The following is a 25,994-nucleotide window of genomic DNA, read 5'->3' on the forward strand; positions in this document are numbered from 1 at the left end:
GTAGTACCAATAAACTAAAAATCACCTCTTTATAAACACTGAATAGACCTCATTTACTGAGTGCCATCGGTTAACTTTAATGTGTTAAAGAATGTGATTTGCTAACCCCGATTATCCTTGAATTTTGTCGATTGGCCAATTGTGTCACTTCGTTGTGGAAGAGGGGACACTCATTTGGCAGATTTTTCTACTCACTACTCAGAAAATGTTGATGACGGGCTATAGGAAAGAGAGAAACAGTAATGGTGATGATGGAGATGGGGGCAATAGCAGATAGGGGCAGAAACTGACGTAAGTCGGTGGCCGTCAGCAGGCAAGACCAAGGGCAACAGAGAGTGACTGTTTGGCAATTTAACTTTTATTTGGCGGCGTCGAGTCCACCATTCCGTCTGATGTCCGTATCCGTTAGTGACGGGCACTTTGAATCAGCAACATTTCTCCAAGTATCAATGACTAGAAATGAAATAAAATCCATGTGATTTTCAAATACAGATTTTTATTTAAAACCAACTCATATAGCTTTTTCTCATCTGCAATAAGTCCTGCAAAAGTTTGCTACCTACCTAATTCTACTTAGATGCTGAGAAACTAAGTGAACAAAAAAGAAATGGAAACGATTTGCTTCAGAGTGTCCAGAAATGTGTTTCACTTAGAATATACATGTTGAAGATCATCCCATCCAGGGTGTCTCCAGCCTCCAACCCTAGGATAGACCTATACTGGATGAGATGTTTTGGCAGATGGATGCAATGGATGTTGAATGGTGTGATACAGCAACAGGATGATGTGCTTTTATAAGTACATTAAGCCCACTGAGGTGGAGGTCCTCGACCACAGGAAAACTTCTTTGATGTGAGAGGACCTGGGCTGCCTTTCAAGCACAAGCGATCCCTTTGTAGATCCTAATTGGGCATGCATCCCGAGCGAAATCACTCGCATTTTGAGCTGCATTCATGGTGGGAAAATTTTCCATCGATCTAGCAGAAATCGACAGAACCCCGCTTGGTGAGGCTCTCAGCGAGGGATTTATTCATGCTGGCACTTGGAGACCCTTCCAGGACACGCCCAGCCCCTACCCCCATGGGAGAAAATAATTATAGCCCCCTGTAAAGCATGAACCTCACTTTCATTTCCCTTCTTGGGCCTTTCGCGTGATCAAATCCGGTGTATTCCTAAAGAGGGAGACTCTGAAGCTAAGAGGTACATCTTCCTCTTTAAAGGTCACCTGACAGTTAAGCGGAATCCTGGCTCAGAGGTGCCAAGTGAAACTTCCCTGAGGGATCATGGTGCATGCTGAGGGATCCGGTCAGGAGGCGGGGCTATCTGTACTGCCGCATCGGGTTATTTGATAGAATGGAATAATGGTATCTCGGTAACTCTTTCCTTTGGTACAATAATGGAATCTTCGTAACTCTTTCCATTGGTGTATGGTAATGGAATAATGGAATCTCGGTAACTCTTTCCCTTGGCGTAATAATGGAATCTCGGTAACTCTATCCCTTGGTGTAATAATGGAATCTCGGTAACTCTTTCCCTTGGCGTAATACTGGAATCTCGGTAACTCTTTCCCTTGGCATAATAATGAAATCTCGGTAACTCTTTCCCTTGGCGTAATAATGTAATCTCGGTAACTCTTTCCCTTGGCGTAATAATGTTATCTCGGTAACTCTTTCCCTTGGCGTAATAATGTTATCTCGGTAACTCTTTCCCTTGGCGTAAAAATGTTATCTCGGTAACTCTTTCCCTTGGCGTAATAATGGAATCTCGGTAACTCTTTCCCTTGGCGTAATAATGTTATCTCGGTAACTCTTTCCCTTGGCGTAATAATGGAATCTCGGTAACTCTTTCCCTTGGCGTAATAATGTTATCTCGGTAACTCTTTCCCTTGGCGTAAAAATGTTATCTCGGTAACTCTTTCCCTTGGCGTAATAATGGAATCTCGGTAACTCTTTCCCTTGGCGTAATAATGTTATCTCGGTAACTCTTTCCCTTGGCGTAATAATGGAATCTCGGTAACTCTTTCCCTTGGCGTAATAATGGAATCTCGGTAACTCTTTCCCTTGGCGTAATAATGTTATCTCGGTAACTCTTTCCCTTGGCGTAATAATGTTATCTCGGTAACTCTTTCCCTTGGCGTAATAATGGAATCTTGGTAACTCTTTCTCTTGGCTTAATAATGGAATGTCGGTAACTCTTTCCTTTGGCATAATAGTAGTATCTTAAATCTTTCCCTTTGGTGTATAGTAATGGAAAAATTGAACCCTGGTAACTCTTTCCCTTTGTGAATGTCAATGGAAAAATGGTGTCTTGGTGACTCTTTTCCTTGGTGCATGGTAATGGAATGGTACTGTACCTAGGTAAGACTTCCTCTTGGTGTAATAATTGTATCTTGGTAAGTCTTTTCCTTTGGTGTATGTTAATACTATTAAGGAATCCTTGGCGTAATAATGGAATCTTGGTACCTATTTTCCATTGGGTCATTTATTATAGAGCCTTCAAAGTGGACATGATGGTGAAACACTGTTTCTTAGTGCTCTGGAACCCTGTTCAGGTCTGTAAACCAGCTAACTGAGCCTGTTGAGATACTAATTTAGACCCATCTATCTGCTGTTATAAACCTCCTAACTCAAAGCTATGCATTTTAGTACCTAGGCCTAGAGTACGCTTCAAAATGCATACCACACACAGACCATTTATCACATAGTGACGCACCTCCAGAGGCCCCTGGAGCAGTGAGTCCGGAGGTGACAGCTGGAAGGTGCAGGCATCAGGCAGGGTATCGCCTGGATGTTCTTCCAGGCACTGCAGAAAGGTCAGATTGAACCACGGGTGGTAAAAGAGCGGAAATGTACTTAACTGGGAGGCCTTTGGAAAACCGCCTCATGGACTCAATATGCTGTGGGTGTTTTTAAAGGCCAGTGGAACTCAAGTTGACTTTGTGATTTTCAGAAGTTGAACTTTACAGTTCTAATATTGTTTTTCTGTTTCATTTGCCTCTGTTTTCCATCTCACCTAGCAAACTCACTAACTCTGGCCCACGCTAGTGATTCAATTGTGGGTGGGGAGGGAAGTTTTCCCCAACTGTGGTTCCACATTTGCACTTTTTCCATTTTCCAAGCTGCATAGAAGACCTGGAGGGGGCAAACTGTTCTCTGACATCACGATTCCTGCGTTCGAGTGGATGAATACATTGGTAATTAAATATATCCTAATTAAATTTCATAGGGTCCTCAGGGAAGTGAAAATCCATTTGGTCGCATCCAACCTTGTCTGAATTTTGCATGTGATGCTCACAGATTTCCAAAACAAAAACAGAAAAGCTTTCCCCTAACAGTGATCTGTTATAAGTTATGAAAAAATTACTCGTTTGCACATCAAAGATCGCAACAGTGCCATGTGACCTTTTGGGTTTACATGTGACTGTCTCATTGACGTACCATTCTATAAATTGCATTTTAGCTAAAAAAGCATCTGTGTGCATTTGTATTTCTGGGTGATATATGTGTGAAGCCCGTGTAACTGGATTTTCTTTCCTAGCAAGATGAGGAACATATTGTTTTGCAGAGATAAATGTGTGTTGGCTTTGCGGTCCTTGTTGTGCCGCAATTTACAAAATGTCAAAAGCTATTATAAGGCAAATTAAACCCGAGACCTCGGCATATTGGAATCGCGGCTCCTGGTCCCCCGACCGTCACCATGTTTGCCGTTTCATTCGGCGCAGCAGCCATCTGTTCCCTCCTATCACTGTACAGCCTCAGCTCAGCTCTGCGAGTGACACCGGCAGCTGCACGGATGCCTGTTAAACTGTTAAATGCACGTTGCACATAGGGTAAAGTAAATATGTTACTGGAATTGCAGTTTATATATTGGCATAATGTAGCACACAGCATGAGTTGGGGGGGTGGGCTGGGTGACATACCAACTTTTCTTCATAAAAACATGCATGACAGAACCTTTAGTCTGAGCAAAGGAATGATCTCATAGCAGTGAATGATGAGACCTATTCAGCTTTACTAATTGAATTGCTGTGTTTAAAATAAGCCAACTGGCCTGATGATCGGACAGGGGAGAGAATATGTAGTAAGTATTGAACTGCATAAAATTTTCCATAAACCTTTCCCCTGAACTTTCAAGAAAGGGAATTTTATGGGTACGAGATGTTCCCATTTGGCTTCTGGGGTGCACCTGTGTCGAACGAGCATGTTTTTTGAATGACTGACTACTTGCCAGTGCGTCACCATCGAAGACGCCTGTCAATGGAAGTCAAAGACATTCGGGAAAGCTTTAATTATGAGGTGTGAATTGATTTACAATCACAACACTTTCAGAGAGACGCATTCACCTATTACGTTTGTACAGAGATTTCACAGAAACGCTACTTAGAGCTTCCTGCGTGTAGCCTGGCCTGTGTGTCTTTAAAATAAGCTTCAGCATTATAATTCTGAAGATGCCTCCCAATATTTAAAATATTCATTTTTACTGTTTATACATTTATCAAACTGTATCCATGTTCATATCCCTGCTTTATTAAAAGCTTTTATCTATGTTGTCATATAAATGTCCTTTTCTGATGGTACATTCTGCTCCAGTTAATTTTTTTGTATGTCTGTTGTCAAATTATAGATGACATCTAAGGCTTTTATACAATTCTTTTTAATATTTTGCGAAGCTTGGGAAACCAAGCTGAGTCACAGATGTCAAAAAGATACGTTATTGTTGTTTGCAAGATTGCTGAAAAAATATCTCAATACTCTAATCCCCCCCCCCCCCCCCCCCAAGCGCTTTCCGGATATATTACATTTTTGTTTACAACCGTCGCTGTCATACCCGGATTAATTTTTAAAAATGTTATCGTGTTAAATCCACCTCAGGGTCCACGGGAAAATCAAAGTAAATCCTGAGCTACATCCGGAGCTACCGTCACTGAGCGAATCCGAATAATGGGGGGAGGGGGGCACTGTGTGAATGAGGCTTGGTGGGTTTGGCAGGATTCAGCACATCAATCAAATTGCATTAGTTGGTGGGGGGGACAAGATATGCCTATATTTAATTACTGTTAATAGACAAAGTCCTTTTAAATGTTCCTTACATAAGCCCCAGTCTGTGCAGCCTTAATTGCGATTCGGATACATCGGCCTGCCTAGCGGCTAGGAAACACAACAACAACAACGCAGGTCTGATTGCCTATTTCAGGAACTCTGCAGAACATTCCAGCAGTCTCACTGAAGGCTCTTGCAACCTCATCTATATCGTTTAATATCTTTTATTGTCTCTGTTTGCTCTCTTTAATTTCTGAAATTTGACTGGCTTGCTATTTTTCTTTTAAACAAAGGGAATCGTTAAAAATATAACTCATCCTGTATTTGCAAATCATGCTGAGCTGCAGATGACAGTGTGCCTAAGAACCAGAAGAGGGTTTGTTGTCTGCATGGCGGCTCTCAATCCGATGAATCAACACTGGCCGCCTTTGAGCAATAAAATATGCACCTGCGTGTCACAGGAGGGCAGAGGGCTATGCTAATCAATGGGAAAACTCCTGTGTGTTTCTATGATTTATACATTTTTCTATGTGGGAAATAAAGGCATCATGTTGGACGGCAGCTCAGGGTACAGAAAGAGAGTGAGAGAAGATCCATTCCTGCTTAATTATTTAGACTCCATCTCCTCCTTCACTATTTGCTGTCCGATGCTCCATCTGAACATCGGAAGATGAAGGAGGGAATGAATAAGGTCTCCCCGTCCTCATGCCCTGCTGACATACCCCCAAATTCCTCCTAATATACGGAAGGCAAAATGTTTCTCTTTATGGGAACCTGGTGATGGGATCACCTGAAATAGACGTGAATAACAGCAGAATTTGGCCAATCTTGGTGTGATCACTAAACTCCACCGGGATTTTTACAGCACTAGCTTAGAGATTTATTCCCGTCGTGTGTCCAGTGGGCTTTGCCAGCCGTTACAGCCCCTTGAGAGTCCAGCCCCCGCACCCTCTGAGGGCATCACACTCAGCCTTTGAGGGAACTGCCGCAAGAGTATTGAACAGTTCGCCTGTAAAGGCTGTTGCTAAGTTGGTGTCATTCTGGGTTTCGGGGGTGGGGGTACCTTATGACTTATTGAGCACAATCGTCATCAAATGCCCCAATGGGGGCCCCTTAATACTCGTAGGCTGATGACGCGGGGAGCACCAGTGCACTTAAATATTCACCGCTTTCCATCAGCTGGGCATTTCTGGTTCTACACCTCAATGGAGGACGTGAAAAGATAATATGGAGACCAGAGGTGGAGCTTTCTGCTTTTCAGTTTGCATCAGCCAGAAAACAGGGGGTGTATAATGATGTCCCCTAAGGTTTGTAGGCTCTTTGTGTTTCTCTCATGTCCCAAAACTCATGTGGTTAATTGATGACACTGTTTGGAAAGAACATAACATCAGCTGGTCTTCCCAAATGTCACTGGGTAACTTGCCTGCAAAAGATAACATCCAGAAGGTTGTAAGGGCCAAACAATGCTCTGGGGACCCCGAGCATACCGGGCAACCCCCAGCTAAAGAGATCCCTCTACCTCTGCAATACCTCTGTTTTTGATTTCGGCTGTTTTTCTGCAGAGTAATTTTCCCATCAACCATGGAACCAAAGGGTGTCTGGAAGATGGATAGCGATCTGGTCGACGCCCTCGATCCGAGGTCGACAAAGTAAGGACGGCAAAGATATGCTCTGGAGATGAGTCGTAGAGTGATTATCGAGTCCATCTCTTTGTGTTTCATTGTCCAGTACAAGGTTTCAGCAAGCCTGGAGCTTATCACAGAAAACACAGAGCAAAACACCTTCCCCTAAGTGATTAAATGAAAGATCATTTACCTCTGCTGGTCTGCAGCACCTCTCTAATATCTAATGCATCTAACACCCCCACTAATACCTCATCTTCATTTGAGCCATGATTCAATTATGGGGATGGTGTTTGGATTGCGGTGATAAATTATGGGAAGAAGTCTGGCTCTGCAAGAGGTAAAGATAGCTTTTTTAAAATAGTTTTTATAAAATCTTTTTAGTAAAATAGCGCATCATGGTCTTTCATGAAACAACTTACTTGATCAATTCACTTAATACATACACCCACCCATCCATTTACCATTAGTTAATAAATAATACTTAATTAATTGATGGGGGTCCAGATTGGCACAATCATATAGGAGGTCCATGAATTGGAATCCCACTGTGAACACCACTTTTGAGTGGGACCAGAGTTGCTCATAGCGTCCACAGGGTTTAATGAGTAAGATTGTTTTAGCTGAATAGTGGATGAGTCTATAGATATACCTTCCCAATACTGAAGACACTAGTCTGAAGAGGTGAGACCAGCTCTGCCTACATCATTGGGGCTCATGAAGCTCCAGTTAAGAGCAGGTTGTACCTTTCTGGGATGCTGCTAGATTATGGGGATCCAGGCTGCCTGACAGGCTGAAGGTAACCCACCACGAGACCAACGCCTTTGAGGAGTCCGATCAATCATCTTTATTGAGTGCAATTTAGTACAGTGTTTCTCAGAAAGTTACAATTACAAACTGACATACTCATCACAATAAACAAATCTGAATTTTACAACAACAGTCACACGCGCACACACACGCACACACACGCAAGCACAGAAGAAGTGTCCGGTCCCGTCGCTCGCTATGTACAATGCAGTGGGGGTTCCCATCCTCATGCTGACGCACGCACTGCTGTGCCGGTCCCAGGTGGGAGTGGTCAAGGTGGCGGGGGAATCAAAGTTAGCCTCATGAGACAGTAATAGTCATTTGGAGTATGTTCAGTCCTGCAGCACTGTCTGTAGTCCGGGCTGAACAGTGAGAGTGCTGCCGTTTCCCACAATTCTCTGCAACATGAGGGGATGGGGGAGAAATTGGTCAGTTCGTTAGATTTGTTTTTCTTTAGCTTTCTTTTTAACAAATGCAGATGTAAATGAAAGAGACAATGCCTGTGACTGAACGGAAGGATCCTGTTTACTACTTAACCGAACAATTACATAGAATATTAATACAAATTCTTTCCACCTGCTGAGAAGGGTTGATGTAGGCCTTAACGGGGATTTTAACATCTCAGGCAGCAAAAGGAGGGGAGGAGGGACAGTATAGAGAAAGAAGATAGAGAGAAGGGAGGGGGGGGGACATAAGTGTGGAGAGGGTCCTTCAGGATGGGCGTCTTTCTGAGTCGCCTGACACAAAAGGAAGCCCTATAGCAGGCCCCGACTCCTTCATCAGTGCCCTGCACTGTGAGGCCATGACGGTGAAGCAGCACTTCACTGCACTGCGGCACGTGGCATCCCAGATAGGGAGCAGGAGAACTGCGGTGGGGTGGGGGCTTATGTTAGCATCAGGACACCAGCAAGGCAGCATCGTTAAGCAATAATGAGACACCTAATAAGCCTTGCAGGATTGCTGGGCTACCTATCCCAAGAAGCTCGGGGCACACCCTGGATGGGATGCCGGCTCACACGAAAAAAGGGCAATTTAGATAGGGGATCTGCTTTTGGACTGCGGGGGGAAACTGCAGCAGCTAAAAGAAAGCGACACTCTAGCAGAGGTAGAGCGGGAATCAAAACAGATACTAATACAGGTAGCAAGTTCCTAGATGGCTATCATAAGTATAGCTAACGAGTTACGAAAAAATTGCGACATTATCTCTGATCACAAGATGTTTTAACTCTGTAGTTTTTTAAATAATATATAAGGTCATTCGCCACATAACATTCACACACACGCAGGGCTCCCATAATGCAGCTGTATCGTAGCACGAATGCACCACCCAGTCGTTGTAACATCTTAACTCAACATATTACTCATGTGTTTGTGGTGATGCTAGTGTGGTGAAACTAGTGTGGTGATGATAGTGTGGTGATGCTAGTGTTAACAAACCTACTACACTGGCAGTTAAAAGTGTAGGACATACAATTATGTGCAGTATATAATGTTTGATAAGGATAATAAACAACTATGTTACTGGTTTATATGCTATACTGTACTTTTTAGTACATATAGCTTAGGTGTGTAGTAGCCTATGCCATGCAATATTTGCACGACGACAAAATCACTTAACGACATGTTTCTCAAAATGTATCCCCCGTCATAACGTAACGCATGACTGTATATATTTTTTCATACTGTGTGTAATATTAATGCTGAAATGGATGCCCCAGGAGCAGAATTATCCGGAGGGAGGTTGTATTTTTGGGGGGTGGGTTGTTTCTGTGCCTTAGGGGAGCCAATCACAGCCTGACTGAGTTGCAGTCGCCTCAATGGGAACCATGAAGTGCGAGTTCTGGCGTTTCCCGGGGAGTAATTAAAGCTGGCGCATGGGCGGCAAGTTCTGCCTCACGCTGCCGCACAGGCCAACCATCCTAACAGGAGAGGCAGCCCTCCCACTGACAGCCAACATCTCCCTCCATGCCACCTTATGAGGCACTGTGGGCCGGCCGCAATATGTCATTTCTTGCTACGGGATCAGGTTTGGCATCTGTCAAAGTGAAGTACCATCTTAATATATGTGTGATTGAATGCTTTTCGTGGGATAACAGGAAGCAGCGTGGTCAGAAAATGAGAGCGGCAGCTGTGAGGCCGAGTGATTGATGTCGCGCGCCCGTTAACGTACAGAGGCCTGCTGTGGGAGGCAGTGTTAGCACTGATTGATGCACGTCGCCCGTGGATTTTGTTAATCTACATTTTCCTTGTATTTATAGTCCTTCCCACGCACAAGTGACAGTAAAGGCCCATTGAGAGTCATTCGGGCCTTTAAAAAGGCCATTTGGATTATGACTACTTTGATAATTGCCATGAACACAGCACTTTCAGTCATGCTAACGAAGCTACTTGTTAGCATTTGCAGTGTATCTATTATTTTTAACCGTGGTTGTCATTTATTTTTGACAGTTTCCTCTCGCCTTAATTGATATATTTGTATTTCAACAGTACAGTACTAAGAAACATCCTTTGTAAGAAGCGACTGTCCCGATACAAACAATTTTATGACTTTGAAAACTGTAATTTCACTGTCACTGTTTTCAGAGGGAAAATGGAGAAATTACAGTGCATGGAGCAGACAGGGGGTAGGGGCATGTTAAAATCGAGCTTTTTAAGTGGGTGTAATTGCGGAAAAGTTTACGGTCTGTGGATGGAAGGAGCTGGAGCTCTCTGGTGGGGGTGGAGCGACCTCGGGGGTCACCAAAACAACAAAATAACAACATACTTTTCCAATTTCAGCTGCTTATTAGACGAGTTACTGGAGTGAAACTGATGCCCTTTATCCATCACCTTTATTTATTTCTTTTTTAAGCTAAAACTTCATTTTTCTTGGCCTGTAAACAAGACTAAATAGTTTTTTTTTTTCATGTTCACATTGAAAAAACAGTAGCAGAGCAAACAGGATCTTCATATTTTCCCAGTTATCTTGTACCTTTACTGCCCCATGTTCAGGGCCACCTATGAGGGGGGGGAGGGGAAGACTTTAAGGGGTCCTGACACTAAGGGGAGCCCATGAGTGCATGAGTGTGGATAATGGTAGCTTTGGTTTGGAGAAGGGGGAGGACCCATCCATCTATCTACCATAACTAGTTATCCAATATAGGCGTTATAGGCGGTCCAGAGCCTATCCTGGAGGCCACAGAAGATCAGGCAGGATACAACCCATGATGGGGCACCAACCTATCACAGGGCACACTCACACACCTAAGGGCAATTTGGTAACTCCAACTAACCCGAGCAAGTTTTTGGACTGGGGGAGGAAACTAGAGTACCCAGAGAAAACCCAACGACGACACAGAGAGAACTCTGTGTCGTCGTTGGGTTTTCTCTGGGTACTCTAGTTTCCTCCCCCAGTCCAAAAACTTGCTCGAACCCAGGTCCAACAGGTGTGAGGCAACAGTGCTAAGCACTACACCACCATGAAGAAAAAAAGGTCTTGTTACAGAAATGAGCCAAGCCAAGGGCCCTCATATTCACCTCAAGTTGACGTCTCAGCCAAGGGGAATGTCCAAAAGGTCACCTGATTAACAGCGATAGACCAAAGGCGAATAACGAGTGAATCATGCTTCACCATCACTCCTCACATCTTCCGAAGACTAAAACCATCACTGTGAAACCATACGCACAAAATATCAGGTAAATTATGGGAAAAAAAACAAACCAAAAGTGCCCCCTCCAGATCGCAGATAAGGTCCGAAGACGGCTGCATCGATTGATATTTCCCAGGGCCAAGAGGAGAGACGCGAAATTACTTCATGGGAGAAAGGAGTCATCGGTGTTAATTAGAAAAATTAATGGGTGCGATGACATGCTGTAAATTAATCAATGCTTCCAATTTGATAGCGGGGGCCCTTTTTTTTTACGGAAATCTGCCCGTGTCAGGAAGATTCAGCCTCTTCTGAGGAGTCCTTGCCCACGTGTTAAATATGTCACCATCATCAATGGGAAGTGGCCTCTGACCTTGCAGAGGTAAATGGAGTGCTGTCAAAACAGAACGAAAACCACTAGAACAGTTTGTGCACGGATTTTCAGCCTGATTACATTTAGTTGCCTGAATTGAAGCTTTTCATCCAAGAAATTTATGGTCTTAACCCTTTTCTATAGCTAGACACTTATCTGGAGGAGTTTAAACCAAGGACTCTGCTGTGGAGAAGTCCAGACCGGAACCAGAAGCTTTTCTGCACACAAATCCCTGACCATTACGCCAGTAAGTGTTTTGAATATAGCGATTGCAGCCATTGCTGGATGTAAAGACAAGCCTGCTTCATCTCCTGGAATCACACTGGTTTTTATGAACCATTTGCTGTCCATGGCGATTTAGTGATGCCAGGTCACCTGATCACATGTTTCTGGACGGTGGGAAGAAGCAGGAGGACTGGGAGGAACATTCCAGATCTACGGACAGCAGGGCTGGGAATCGAACCTGCTGGCCTGGAGCTGTGAGGCTACTGCATTTGCCCTAGGATTCTTTTCCCTAAGGAATGTTTTACTATAATGGTTTGTCCATTACCAGAATTAACCCCCCCCCCCACACACACACACACACACACACAATTGGGGGGGGGTGCAAGAAAAAACCCTTTGCTGTGCCATGAATGGGCACCTAAGGTGTCTATCAAAGGCTTCAAGCTCACAACCCAGTTCCCTACCTAGAAACAAATGCCATGGGGTGTCCAATGAGAGAGGGGTCCCCCTTGTGGGTAGATTTGAGCAGGGGGAGGGGCATTCAAACCTGTAATTTTAATACCTGCCTACTACCTGCCTGCCGTAGCCATATCCTATCAGTTTGTGAAAAGCATTAAAGTCTGATGGAGAGCTTGCCCTCGGCCTTTAATAGTTTGTTAACGTACTTCCATTGATTTTCATTTAACACAGTATGGTGTGGGGGCACCCATAGCTGGTGTGACTGGAAAAAGCCTGTCATATTCCCTCAGAGGGAGCGACCCTCACTAAACAGCTACAGGCTGCGCCTTTTGCGACAGGCATTTTCCTTTTTAAAGAAAGAAAAGTGGAGCTGGGTGCGTATCACCGATTAGGGCCTCATTACGTTCCTGAGCACCCAACACAAGCCTCATCTATCACGCCATGCCCCAAACAAACAGGCAGAAACATGAGTGGGACAGAGCCTTAGCAGGGATGCTAAAAGGGTAGCGCATTAGCAAGGCGCTAAGAGGTAGCGATTACGTAACTAACACCATGCGTTTTCGACTCACAAAATCTCACCTGCTTTTTGACTTTTAAGAGGCTCTCTGACACAGAGATGGAGTTTGGGACAATGACAGAAGAGTTTGAGTGTCATCCCTTCCAAACTTTACCCCCAGAGACGATTAAACTTGGCTATTCCTTTGACAAACTAGTTTGATGTTTGAGATTTTTGCTTTCACACAAGTTATCCTACTCAACTGGACACATCTCTGGGACAATTTTTAGCAAGTTACAAAGCATTTTTGAGATATAACCAGGGTCTAGTCTAGCTGCCTAGGCCGTGATCATTATTGGGGGTCCCAGACAAAGTCTCTGGTCAGCAAATCCTGCCTGAATAGGTGCATCCAGCCCTGGATACAACAGAGGGGCTTTCAAGAAAACAAGCATTAACCATCACACCACCTGTACTTGTTTACGTTACGTACCTGAGAGTTTGATCCACAGTGCTGGGACAGACCGTCGGAAAATTACATCCCCAAGGGTTCCAACACAAATTGGAAAAGAAATTCAATTAAATGATAGAAAAGAAGAATTTAGTTCTGAGCCCAGTGGCCACTAATAAGGTATGTGATGATGGTCACACTCATGCCAACCTCGAGAGCTGGCTGGTCCTCCAAAAAGCTGTACAGTTTTTATTATTTTGTAAAATATACAATGGGTCATCTGTACAGAACAAGTCCGGACTCCGTCTGCCATCTTGCTCCGTGGTCCTTGCCCTCAACGGCGAGTGGGAAACATGGAGAATGACGCCAGCGTGTCCCTGGCACACTACAGTCCCATTTGCCTACTGGAAGTTGCCAAAAATGCAAGCGGAGAAAGTATATATACATAATTTAATTACACATCACCTTCAATATGAAGATTTATCGGAATTATATTACATCGATTTATGTATATCTGTGTTTCCTCTGTAAGTGAGTTTGAAATCACCTTCAGTAGAAAGTGTGAGATGTTTCAGTAGAAAAAGCGGTGTGAGAAAGAGATCTCCGAAATGATGGTCAGAAAAAAGATAGTGGGAATTGTGACATGGTGGCAGGAAGTGTTTTTTTTTCTATTTCCTGTTTGAGCTCTGGGCTCCTCAGGTGAATGAGACACCTAAGAGACAATCCCTGTGTATTATACCACAGCCGATTTTCCAAGAGGAAGTGGATTTGTTTTTTTTCTTTTTGTTTAGCTTTTTTTTGATTTCCTGTAGTAACCCTCATCATTCCAAATGCACTATCCAATGTCAATAGTCCAATGGAAGCCGGAGAAAGTGGCCAGGTTCGCACTGCATGACATCAGATCATGGTGACCGTCTCCAACCAAGCGTACTCCGCTGGGCGGATAACCGCCTATGACGCCCCCTGCAGTCATGCCATGGACGTTGGTGACTGGGCCATCTGAGACTGGATGGACTGCACGCTGCTCAGGATCTTCTTCTGGTGGCCTGCCAGGGTGACGCCGATCCTCAGAAGGTCCCTGCAGAACGACAGATAGATGAGGAAGGTTCAGATGTGACATTTGAAATGGCAATGCTCGGTACCCGGCTAAAATTGCCAGCACTCGGCCAGCCACTGTAACCTGGAGTCGCTCGCCTGAGGGAATTAAACATTTACATATCCCTTTGTTCGGTGAAGCCGGCGAGTAAATATAAACCACACTTAACCAGCTTGCTGAATCCATCAATTTTCGCTGGAGACACGCGAGATACGAGCCTTGCTGACAGCATTCATATGCAAATGCTGCCCTCGACGTTTATAAACGGAGGCCAGGAAGACATAATTGGACGAGGCTTGCTGGGGAATTGTTGCCGACTTGTAACAGGGGGAGGGGGCTGAACATTTATTTGACCCCCCCCCTCATACTCCGAACAGCAAGACCTCTGTTCTGGTGTAGAATGACCGCTACAATTAATGCAATCCATAAATCTGAACAGATTAATGGAAGGTGTGGGGGCTGGTGGGGAGGGGGGGGGGGGGGTCATGGCCACCCCCCACTGATTTTGCACTCCGAAGCACAGTGGCGCTGTCCTGTGGAAGTCAGGGGTGAGGATGGGGGGGATCATTCTGCCACTGGTGCAGAAACGGGGACCAATTATCCATGAGGAGGTCCAGGTTGGCGTTCCAGAAATTTCCCTTCAGTTTAGCGTGTGCGAATCCGAGCTTGTAGCCAGACACGGCGTTCCAGCCTAACGAGCTGGGTGGCTCTAACGACGCAGCATGATTTGAGGGCCTTATCTGTCGGGCACAACCGGCGCTCCCCTGGGTCCACGAACTCATGACCTGCTGGGCTTGCTGACACAGGTAGCGCTAGGCCACACGGGACACTTTTCCGTTTCATCCTGTCTTTTTTTTTGCCTTTTTTTGTGGCTCGGCGATTTTCCTGAGCGGCATTAATCTTGCGCTCATCGCTGCTGCCCACGGCTTTCACTCCCCATCGGGAGGTAAGGCTCCCAGACCCACCCCCCCTCGCTTGTTTTTTTACAATTGGGGGTGAGATGGGGGGGGGTCCTCTACTTATGTTCTCTACCTGACAAATCCTGCTACAAATTAAAAAACTACGTGAGAAGAAAAAAGAAAGGTAAAAATAAAGCGTGAGACTCTGGGGAACGTAATTATCTGTGAGTGGGCAGTATTTACGCTTACCCAAGCCTGACAGAATCTCCCCGTGCCTGTGTGTGTGTGTGTGTTTATCAGGCAAACTCCTTTATCATATAATCACATTTTTTGTAGGATTTCAGCAGCAATTCAGTAAGTGCGAGAGCATTTTATCCTGAGAACCAGTGCTACTATTGTAATATATCAATAACATCCATGCTTCTTAACTGCTTATCCACTTATCCAGGGTAATGACAGGGCTTGGACCCTGTCCCGCTGGGTGCCAGACTGTCACAGGCCACAGCATCACATAGCTAGATATAGGCTGTATGGGTATGACGTCAGTTTGCTTTTACATAGCAAAACATTTGCAGTACATTGACGTTTAACTCGTCTATTTGACACTTTTATCCAAAAAGGTTTATGCTGCTTTTCCATTGCTACCAAGAACCACCACGTACCGCAAAGAGATGGTTTTACATTGTAAATACAGTCACCCCATCTCATTGTCGAGGGTTATGGGTTCCAAATTCCAGCAAATGTGGCAATTTGCAAAGAATACTTAAACCTGCTAACCTGAATGATAACATAAAATGTCTATTTATAATCAATTTCTAAACAAACACTACTGTACTGTACACGTTGCATGTTAAATGCTCTTGTGATTTCTTATCGAGATATTTTATATAATATACAATCCATCTAAGTTATGTCCCTCTATGTACAAGATTACTGTATGCACTGGGAGCGCTGTGTTTTGGACCTGTTATGAAAAATGCTAAATTGACAGCACTGAAAAGTTTACAAGATACTGCGAGAAAGGTGAGATGTCATGGTCACAGAGAAAGCTACCATGTGAGTGAAGCACAAAGATTCGCGATGTACCCAAGCTGAGATTTTTAATGTTAAAAATACAGTATGTACTTAGGTACCGAACCCATACCAATGCTGACGTGACCCTGCTTACTAACGGTGCCAAAAGCGTGACCAAACCAACCTGGTTCTGTCACCACAAGAAAGACAAGACAGAACCAGTGATTGGAATTGATATGCATGGATAATCTGAAAGAAAAATAGACAAATTCTATATATTATCTATTACTGGTAGTATCACGCATCACAATAGATTGATATATTCCTGATAACTTGGAACTTGACAATTTCCAACCTCCAACTCCAAAGTACTATAGAATGGCTGAACGGAATGAATTCGTAATGCAAATTACGCAAGCGAATGCTAATTCCGCTACTTTTTGATGGTGACATAACACAGGAATGGTAAACAAGGGTCTCTTCGGTTTTACATCACTGCCACTCTCCAAACCCAGCAATGCCTTTATCAAGCCAAAACTTCTACAGTGGAGCACCGAAGTGAGCTGAAACCTCACTACAACTAACGTCCCTTCACGATCCGGGTCAGGTACAGCCTGGCTCCTCTATGCTAGTCGAAAAGTACCATTACAGTAGAATTTAGGGTTGCAGCTTACGTGTGCTGGGATTTAAACCCACAACCCATGCATTCTTAGCACAATGCTCTACTTGCTAAGCTACAGACAAGTCAGTGTATGGAAGGTTACCCCAGATTCACCTGTATTCATTCCAATATCAGCTGACATCTTGAAGGTATAAGGGTCAAAAGTCAATGGTCAATGAGCGTATTGAGTGCATTATGACTGCAACACAGTTGTAAAGGCGTTCTATAAAGAGCAGGACCTATCCTATCAATATGGGGGGGGCAATGACATGTTTGGAGTGACCGCGGTCAGGTGCCAGCGCTGATGGCACTCTGGAGTTAATACGGCAGCCTTCTCCCATTGGCCTTGTGGGAACTGGTGGGAAACCAGTGGGCATGTAACGCAGTGTCTCAGATCTCTGCTATGGCAGGGAGTCCCCTCTATCCTCATTACCCAGTCTGCCAGACAGGAACCATCTGGAAAGTTCTGCTCGCAATACACCCATCATTATAACACCATGCAGCCATTTTGCCCTAATAACTATTCCTGTTTATTGCTCATTTGCTCCCATTACGGAGCCGCCTTACGTTGACCCTCAGTGGTATTAAGGTGGGCCTTCTTCCGTCCTATGGGGGGCGATGGAGAGCTGGGAGAGGGAGGTACTCACTCAGAGGTCATCTGGGCCACCAGAGGCAGGGAGGTGAAGCCGGAGCTCAGGAAGTTGTCCCTGTATTGGTTCATCTTGATGGCCAGCAGCCAGTCCTCCACCGAGCTAATGGTAGTGAAGTCAGGCACAGAGCGATCCAGCAGGGGCTGGGAAGACCTGGGAGAGGGAGAGGCATGTGTGTGTATGTGTGGGGGCAGAGGTCAGGGTAGGACAGGCGGGAAAGATTTAAAGGGAAGAGAACATCATTAAAAAAGGGGAACATCATTTGCATCACGGTATCTGAATGGGTGTGTCTGAAGCTATCTCTGAGGATCAGTGTCATCCTCTGATGGCGTCTATGGGAGTGTGCGAATGTGTGACGGGTCCTCACACTGCAGTGATGCTGGCCACGGCCTTCAGGCTGGCTGGGTTGCGGATCATCTTGTCTAGCGTGTTGACGATATCCGTGAACTTGGGCCGGGCGTTGCGGTCCTTCTGCCAGCAGTCGAGCATGAGCTGGTGCAGGGAGGAAGGGCAGTCCATTGGGGGGGGCAGCCGATAGTCTTGCTCGATGGCGTTAATCACCTGCAGTTGGTGGGGAGGGAGGAGGTAGGTGTGGATTACAGTCAGACAAATGGGGGGGGGGCAAAGGAGAAAGGAGACAAGGGGCAGATGGGAGGTAGAGGGGAGAGAGAATGGCCAGAAATGAGAGAGAGATGGTCATGAAAAGGAAGGAGGAAGAGGAGGAGTGGACAGAGGTTGAGAGGCAGATGAGCAAAGGAAGGAGATGGCAGTGGGGTGTTAGGAGCAGAGGAAGGAGGTGGCAGTGGGGTGTAAGGAGCAGAGGAAGGAGAAGGTGGGGGTGTTAGGAGCAGAGGAAGGAGGTGGCAGTGGGATGTTAGGAGCAAAGGAAGGAGAGGCCGAGGGTATTAAGAGCAGAGGAAGGAGAAGGTGGGGGGTGTTAGGAGCAGAGGAAGGAGTCGGCAGTGGGATGTTAGGAGCAGAGGAAGGAGAAGGTGGGGGTGTTAGGAGCAGAGGGAGGAGAAGGTGGGGGGTGTTAGGAGCAGAGGAAGGAGTTGGCAGTGGGATGTTAGGAGCAGAGGAAGGAGAAGGTGGGGGTGTTAGGAGCAGAGGAAGGAGGTGGCAGTGGGGTGTTAGGAGCAGAGGAAGGAGAAGGTAGGGGTGTTAGGAGCAGAGGAAGGAGAAGGTGGGGGGGCGTTAGGAGCAGAGGAGGGAGATAGCAGTGGGGTGTTAGGAGCAAAGGAAGGAGAGGCCGAGGGTATTAAGAGCAGAGGAAGGAGAAGGTGGGGGGGTGTTAGGAGCAGAGGAAGGAGTTGGCAGTGGGATGTTAGGAGCAGAGGAAGGAGAAGGTGGGGGTGTTAGGAGCAGAGGATGGAGAAGGTGGGGGTGTTAGGAGCAGAGGAAGGAGAAGGTGGGGGTGTTAGGAGCAGAGGAAGGAGAAGGTGGGGGGCGTTAGGAGCAGAGGAAGGAGATAGCAGTGGGGTGTTAGAAGCCGACATCCATGCAGAACGTCTCAGTGCATCCAGCTGGAAATCGGAGGATCGGGCCCATCTCCAACGGCGATGGGATTACAGCGGCAGTCGGCCAGCCGGGGAGCTGGAAGTGTGACGTGGGCCTCCTGGCAGGCGCCCTGCCGGTTGGCATCATCACCAAAGTCAAGCTAGCTACGGCGAGCACGCCGACTCGGACACAGCAAAAGATGGGAGAGCTGCTGAGAGCTTTGTGTGCCTACCTCGAATGGCCTGGCCTGCTAACTAGTTAGCATCTGTTTCACAAGAAAAGTAATGAAATATTAGGTAACACTTTACATTCAGTGCACCTTCATAATGCATTCATAGAACATTCATAAGCAGCATGCAAGTACACCTTAACATCCTAACATCCCTTAACAGCTGTAATATACATTAATAACAAACATTACATGATTATACAATTATAATGTGTGTTATTATATAATGTTTATTATTAATGTATATTACAGCTGTTAAGGGATGTTAGATTTTAAAGGTATACATGCATGATGTTTATGAATGATTTCTGGATACTTAATGAATACATTATGAAGGTGTACTGAACGTTTTATGCCTTTAGCGCAGGTACCTCACAATCTGGAAAAACCATATTCAATCTTTTGGTCCCAAAAAGGAGTGAAGAAACGTGAGATACAAAGATCACCGCGAGATCACTGTGAGATTATTGCAAGAGATTACATGAGAGGCTGCTGTAAACGCTTGTGATCCTCCAAACCAGCACTGTACATGCATTTCATGCACTTATGAGTTGCAAAACTTTTTGCATGTCGTCTGCCGGCCTTCGTCTGTTGTCTGCGGCTTTTGCAAAACTCCCAAAAATATTCCTTTCTTTATTCCTTATGCTGACCCTGCGATATCGAAACGGCAATGGGGAAAGCCGCGATGCAGAAGAGTCAACTGTACATTGATTTTTCGGGGGGTGCGAAATCCTCTCTACTCCACTGCTACCCTTGCTGTACACCCTGGAGAGGATGCCAGTCCATTATAACACACACACACTCACTCATAAACTAAGGGCAATTTAGAGAAGCCAGTTAGCTTAAGTGGGTGTTCTGGACTGAGTACACAGTGAGAACACAGTGATAACTTGGGGGCTCATTTATGAAGGATTTGTATGGAGGGAAAAGACAAAAAACATTTGGATGCAGAATTATATGACGAATATTATGTTTTTTACAGAAAAACATATCCTGGAAAAATTTGCTAAAATAGACAACAGAGCATAATGGCATCTGACAATGATGTGCATCTAAGTTCCATTTGCAGTTACTTTTAGTCCTTGGTGAAACGCTTGTTAATAAATACAAATACCTTCTTACACCTGATAAACAACTAACAATGAGCTGATGTTTTTTTGTTTTAAATAACTTTATACATAATGCAATATTAATTTTTATTGCGCAGGACTTAAGTTAGAAGTGTGTGCTGAAAAGCGTTTATAGGAACCAACACATGTGCACCTACATGACATATACCGTAAAATCCCATTATAGTGGACTCGCTTATAACGGAATATCGTCTATAACAGACGTGGTCCGCTGGTCCCGTCCGTGCGCCTTAAATAACATGCAGAAAAAGCATCGGATATAGCGGACTCGCATATAACGGAATTTCGCTTATAACGGACAAACAATTTGGTCCCCAGGGCCACTTTTAGCTGTAGTTTTGTTTGGCTATAACGGACATGCAGGCTCCGGCTACAAGGCACGTGGAATGCCGGTGATATCCAGCTGTAGTTTTGTTTGCTATAACGGACATGCAGGCCCCGCCCACAAGGCACGTGGAATGCCAGTGATATCCAGCTGTAGTTTTGTTCGCTATAACAGACATGCAGGCTCCGCCTACAAGGCGCGTGGAATGCCAGTGATATCCAGCTGTAGTTTTGTTCGCTATAACAGACATGCAGGCTCTGCCTACAAGGCGCGTGGCGTGCCGGTGATATCCAGCTGTAGTTTTTTTCAGTATAACAGACATGCAGGCCCCGCCTACAAGGCGCGTGACGTGCCGGTGATATCCAGCTGTAGATTTGTTCAACTATAACGAACATGCAGGCCCCGCCCACAAGGCACGTGGCTTGCCGGTGATATCCAGCTGTAGTTTTGTTCGCTATAACGGACATGCAGGCCCCGCCTACAAGGTGCGTGACGTGCCGGTGATATCCAGCTGTAGTTTTGTTCGCTATAACGGACATGCAGGCTCCGCCCACAAGGCGCGTGACGTGCCGGTGGTATCCAGCTGTAGTTTTGTTCGCTATAACGGACATGCAGACTCCGCCTACAAGGCGTGTGATGTGCCGGTGATATCGTGTGCAGATATGTGGTCGGGATTATTAATAGTCACGCTGTATAAATAGGCTTGGTGTACCAGCAGGCAACACCGATTGGTCTATGTGGCTGTCCATCACCAGGCACGCTGTGCGTCGGCAGATGACACTCGCAGCTGGAGGGATGCAGTAAGCAATGAGGTCGAGGTTACTACCACTTATAGGCCATATACTTCCAACAGTCAGGTAAAGTTGGATTACTACATGTACAGTATAATAATCTAAACCACAAGTGTGTCTGCTGGGGTGTGGCATGAGTACATGGTGTCCTGTAGTTGTGTTCTGGGCATACAGCAACTCTGGATATAACAGACTTTGGATATAATGGACTGTTTTGCCAGGTCCCTTAAAGTCCGTTATAACAGGTTTGTACTGTAATATGTATGAAAAAACCAATGTGTAACTATGCCACACGCAGAATCATCACGGCATGTTTAGCTTTGGTAGAAGACATTGTGCATGGCCAAATTCAAGTAGATTGAGTATTTGCAGTAAGAGATCACAATGATTAATTTTCCAGTGATGCTTTGCGGCTTATCAGTCATCATTGACTGGCAAGAGTGAGTCTGATGAAATTGTGATACCTTGGCTCTGGCTCTTGAACGACATACCTTACGAAATCACGTGGCTCCTGTCCGTATTTAAGTACTGACAAAACTTGGATTTTTCTTGACAGGAACATACTGACAGGAACAGACTGAGAGATCAGCAATATCCCAGCAAATTCTTCAGGTTGTGCCTGGTATTAACCAACCCTCAAGACAGTATATGGAGGTTCCCCAGCATAGATGTGTAGGCAAACATTACAGTGCAATGCGCAGCAATGTCCGGCCTTCCTGATGTTACCGGTGCTATTGGTTGTGTGTAGATTGCAATCGAAGTACCATCAGAGAATGAAGCTGCTTTTGTGAAGAAAAAGCAGTTTCATTCCATCACTGTGCAACTCATCTGTTACACCGACATTTTAAGAGACATTAATGTAGGTTGTTATATACACATGCAGACGCACACACACACTAATCAGTCTCATACTCACATAAGTTAATAATAGGCCTAACTGACGTTCACTCTGAAACTAATTTATCACAGATAGCCTACATCTTATAAACAATTCCTTAATTAAGCGCATGCTGATTAACGACTCCCTCGGAGACTTTGCTCCATGTTGACATGATTGTATCATGCAGTTACTGAGATCTGTTGGCTACACCTCCATGATGTGAGTCTCCTGTTCTACCACATCCCATAGCTGATCTAATGGATCATGGTCTGGTAACAGGAGGCCATTTGAGGACAGTGAAATCATTGTCATGTTCAGGAAGCAGTCTGAGACGATATGAGCTTTGTGACATGGTGTGTTATCCTCCTGGAAGTAACCATTACAAGCTGGGTACACTGTGCACACAGGATGGACATGATGAGCAACAATACTCAGGTAGACTGTGGGATCTAAATGATGCCCAGTTGGTGATACGGGGACCAATAAAATATCCCCCACACCATTACACCACCGCCACCAGCTTAAACTGATGATAAATCGTGGGATTGATCCGTGCTTTAATATTGTTTATGGCAAATTCTGACCCTAACATCTGAATATTACAGCAGAAATCAAGGCTCATCTAATTAGGTAACATTCTTCCAATCTTCCAGTGTTCTATTTCAGTGAGCCTGTGCCCGTGTAGCTTTGGCTTCCTGTTCTCAGCTGACAGCAGTGGCACCCGGTCTGGTCTTCTGCTGCCGTAGCTCATCTGCTTCAAGGTTCCTGTTGTGCATTCAGAGATGCTCCCCTGCATAGCTTGCTTGTAATGAGTGGTTATTTGAGTAACTGTTGCCTTTCTATCAGTTTGAACCAGTCTGGCCATTCTCCACTGACCTGCACCATCCGCATGGCATTTCACCCAGAGAACCCATTCTCCGTAAACCCTAGAGATGATTGTGTGTGAAAATCCCAGTAGATCAGCAGTTTCTGAAATATTCATAACAGCCCGTCTGGCACTGACAACCATGCCACGAGCTGCATGCCAGAGTTTTCAAATAAAAGTTTTCCTTTGACTAATATTTACTTGTCTTTCTCACAGGAGACAGCGGTGACCCACATAAGTGACGGCGTTTAACCTCATTTGACCAACCACCAACAGAAGAATGCTGCTTTAACGGATTTTAAAGCCAGCCATTTTTTAAAGCATTATCATTTCTGATTCGTCCAGCTTGTTGGACAGCAGTCACACGTCACCATCGACGGTTTTCGTTTCGGTTAGCATTCCTCATCTTTGACACTATAAACTCTGCACTTCACATTCTGAGAATTCTATTTTTTCTCCCTCTAGTTTGTGGTTCCGTTGTCTCTGAAATGGTATTATAAACATACTATATGCTCCTTCATAAATACACAGGGTCAGTTTACGGTAATTTCTGGGTGGGAATGGGGCGGCCTCTTAGGTACTCACACATACGGAAGTCTCTATGATATGTGGGATTTATAAGCTGTACAGTGCATATCGCGGTTTATACAAGGTTTTATAAACTTTTACTGTGCGAATGAGTAATGAGTTTTCATAAGAATGCTTCCTCTTCCGCAAGAATGTAAGAAAATTTTTTTCAGAAATGAGCCCCTCGGTAAGCTTGCTGACAGAGAGAGGAGGCGAAAGTTGAACCCAGATTCTGGAGGTGTGAGGCTACAATGCTGCCTACTGAACCACCAGTATATTATTATTATTAATATTGTAACTATTATTATTAATATTATTATTTGCTCTGTTCAGATGCCCATCTGTATATCATATTATTTCGATGCACCCACAGGGGGGCGCCGTGTCGCACTTACGTCCTGGTTGCTCATGTCCCAGTAGGGCCGCTCGCCAAACGACATCACTTCCCACATGACAATGCCGTAGCTCCACACATCACTCGCCGAGGTGAACTTCCTGTAAGCGATGGCCTCTGGGGCCGTCCATCGCACTGGGATCTTCCCGCCCTGGATCCAGCAGGGGGAGGGGGAGAGAGAAAAAGAGAGAGAGAGAGAGAGAGAGAGCTGAGAGAGAGAGAGAGTATGCATGATCTTTGTAATAAGCAGAAAGTCACAAACCACTAACTTTTCAGCAGAATTTTCAGAAACAGCAAAAAACCCCGAATCTATGTAAGCATTATTTTGTTGTGAAATTTAATTAAGTGTCGTATTCGGAATGAATGCCAGAAAAATCCACAGATGGAATGAAACTGACCAGTTTCAGTAAGTAAGTAACAGTCTTTCAGTTCCCTGCGTCACATCCGGTCCGGATCCCATTTCACAGATTCCATGCCACCAAGTGTGTTCATCAGCCCAGTCGCCCCCATGGCCACGCCCACCATCAGGTAATCTCACTTTAACCAGTCACACCTGCTCTAAATCATCCTATCAAGCAATCTGTTTTATATGGGTCTCTTTCTTTTCTTGGTGTTTGATCATGATCATTTTATGATGTGATCCTGTTTAGGTCAGGGGATTGTTATTTGGGTTCATCTAGAGTGGGCTTTAAACAAAAACCCGATCTCTGTAATCAGTCATGGCACAGAACCTAAAACCCACATATGCCCATACCTTTTGGGACATTTAAAGAGCAGAGTCAGGTGTTTCTAAACATATTTGTTTCCTTTAATGTCCTGTGGAGACTTTATTTCTGGGGGTGTGAATTTACTTTGGCAGCCTGGTGAAGGCTGAGGCAGGCCCTGGTGTAATGGGCATGGTTCCTGGTGTGATGGGCATGGTTTGGACCTGCTAGGTTTCACTCCCAGAACACCTCAGGCACCATGGCAGGGTGACGGGTGCGAGACTCTGATGGGTGTCATGCTAAGATCAGCTAATGGGAAAAAGCAGAAGCCTGTCCGTCGGGCGCACCCTACACCCCCCCCCCCCCCAACCCCAGGCCCTCGACCAGCATACTACCCTCATCATTGCTAAAAATCCCTGTAAAACATCCCCCCTCCCCTGTTGTCCATTCCCTTATGGTTCTGGGATTTATTATTTTCAAGGTGGGGGGTGGTGCCAGTTTGCTTTTGGTAATATTAGGGAAGGGCTGCCTGTCCTGTAATGAATTATTAAATTTTACAACATTGTTGTTTTTATTTATGAGGGTTTATGGGATGGGGAGGGGGGCAGGGGTACAGCCCCTCCCCCCCGCCACCAGAGAGAGAGAGTACCGAAAACAAGGTGTTTCTGAGACACGCACCATTTCCCAGGCCTGCTAGGTTTAGGGATTCAGGCTATAATTAGTGTGGGGGCAGATTCCAGCTTTATGATGAATGATGAAGAAAGCAGCCCTGAACTCCCCCCATGCCCACCCCCACCCCTGCCCCCCCATGGAAGACTGGCACACAGAGAAATGTTGACAAAACAAAAGCCTGTCTAGTTTTTCCCAAGACTGTGAACGCTGGGGTGTCCGTCCCTGATTGGTGAGGCTTTATCCATGACACAGACATGCTTTTGGGTGTATAAACTAGGGGGCGCTATGGAGTACTGGGGGGGGGGGGAGTAGGGACAGAGTCAGTGGCACTCTCATATGTGAGCTCCAGGAGTCAGCTATAAACTCCGATGGATTCCACACTGCAGCGGGCTGGTCAGGCGATGAGGAGCCAGTCGCTCATGCAGGTCGGACAGCACAGAGTCAGCGGGACATCCATCACTTGGAGGCAGGTTTCCCACAGGGTCACTTTTTAAACCGTTTGTTCTGACAGCACTGAAAACG

General features: G+C 45.4%; 1 protein-coding gene across 1 annotated transcript in view; it reads right to left on the reverse strand.

The window, feature by feature from the left end:
* Positions 1-7,493: 7,493 nt before the first annotated feature.
* Positions 7,494-25,994, reverse strand: part of LOC125739852 (ephrin type-B receptor 1-like) — a 74,777-nt gene continuing 56,276 nt past the window's right edge. Inside the window, 5 exon segments of the mRNA XM_049010370.1 lie at positions 7,494-7,869; positions 13,141-14,176; positions 17,416-17,571; positions 17,786-17,979; positions 24,098-24,247. Coding sequence (XP_048866327.1) covers positions 14,068-14,176; positions 17,416-17,571; positions 17,786-17,979; positions 24,098-24,247 — 609 coding nt within the window. The 3' untranslated portion in view covers positions 7,494-7,869; positions 13,141-14,067.

Source organism: Brienomyrus brachyistius, chromosome 4 (assembly GCF_023856365.1).
Source record: "Brienomyrus brachyistius isolate T26 chromosome 4, BBRACH_0.4, whole genome shotgun sequence".
In the NCBI taxonomy this organism is placed as follows: Eukaryota; Metazoa; Chordata; class Actinopteri; order Osteoglossiformes; family Mormyridae; genus Brienomyrus; species Brienomyrus brachyistius.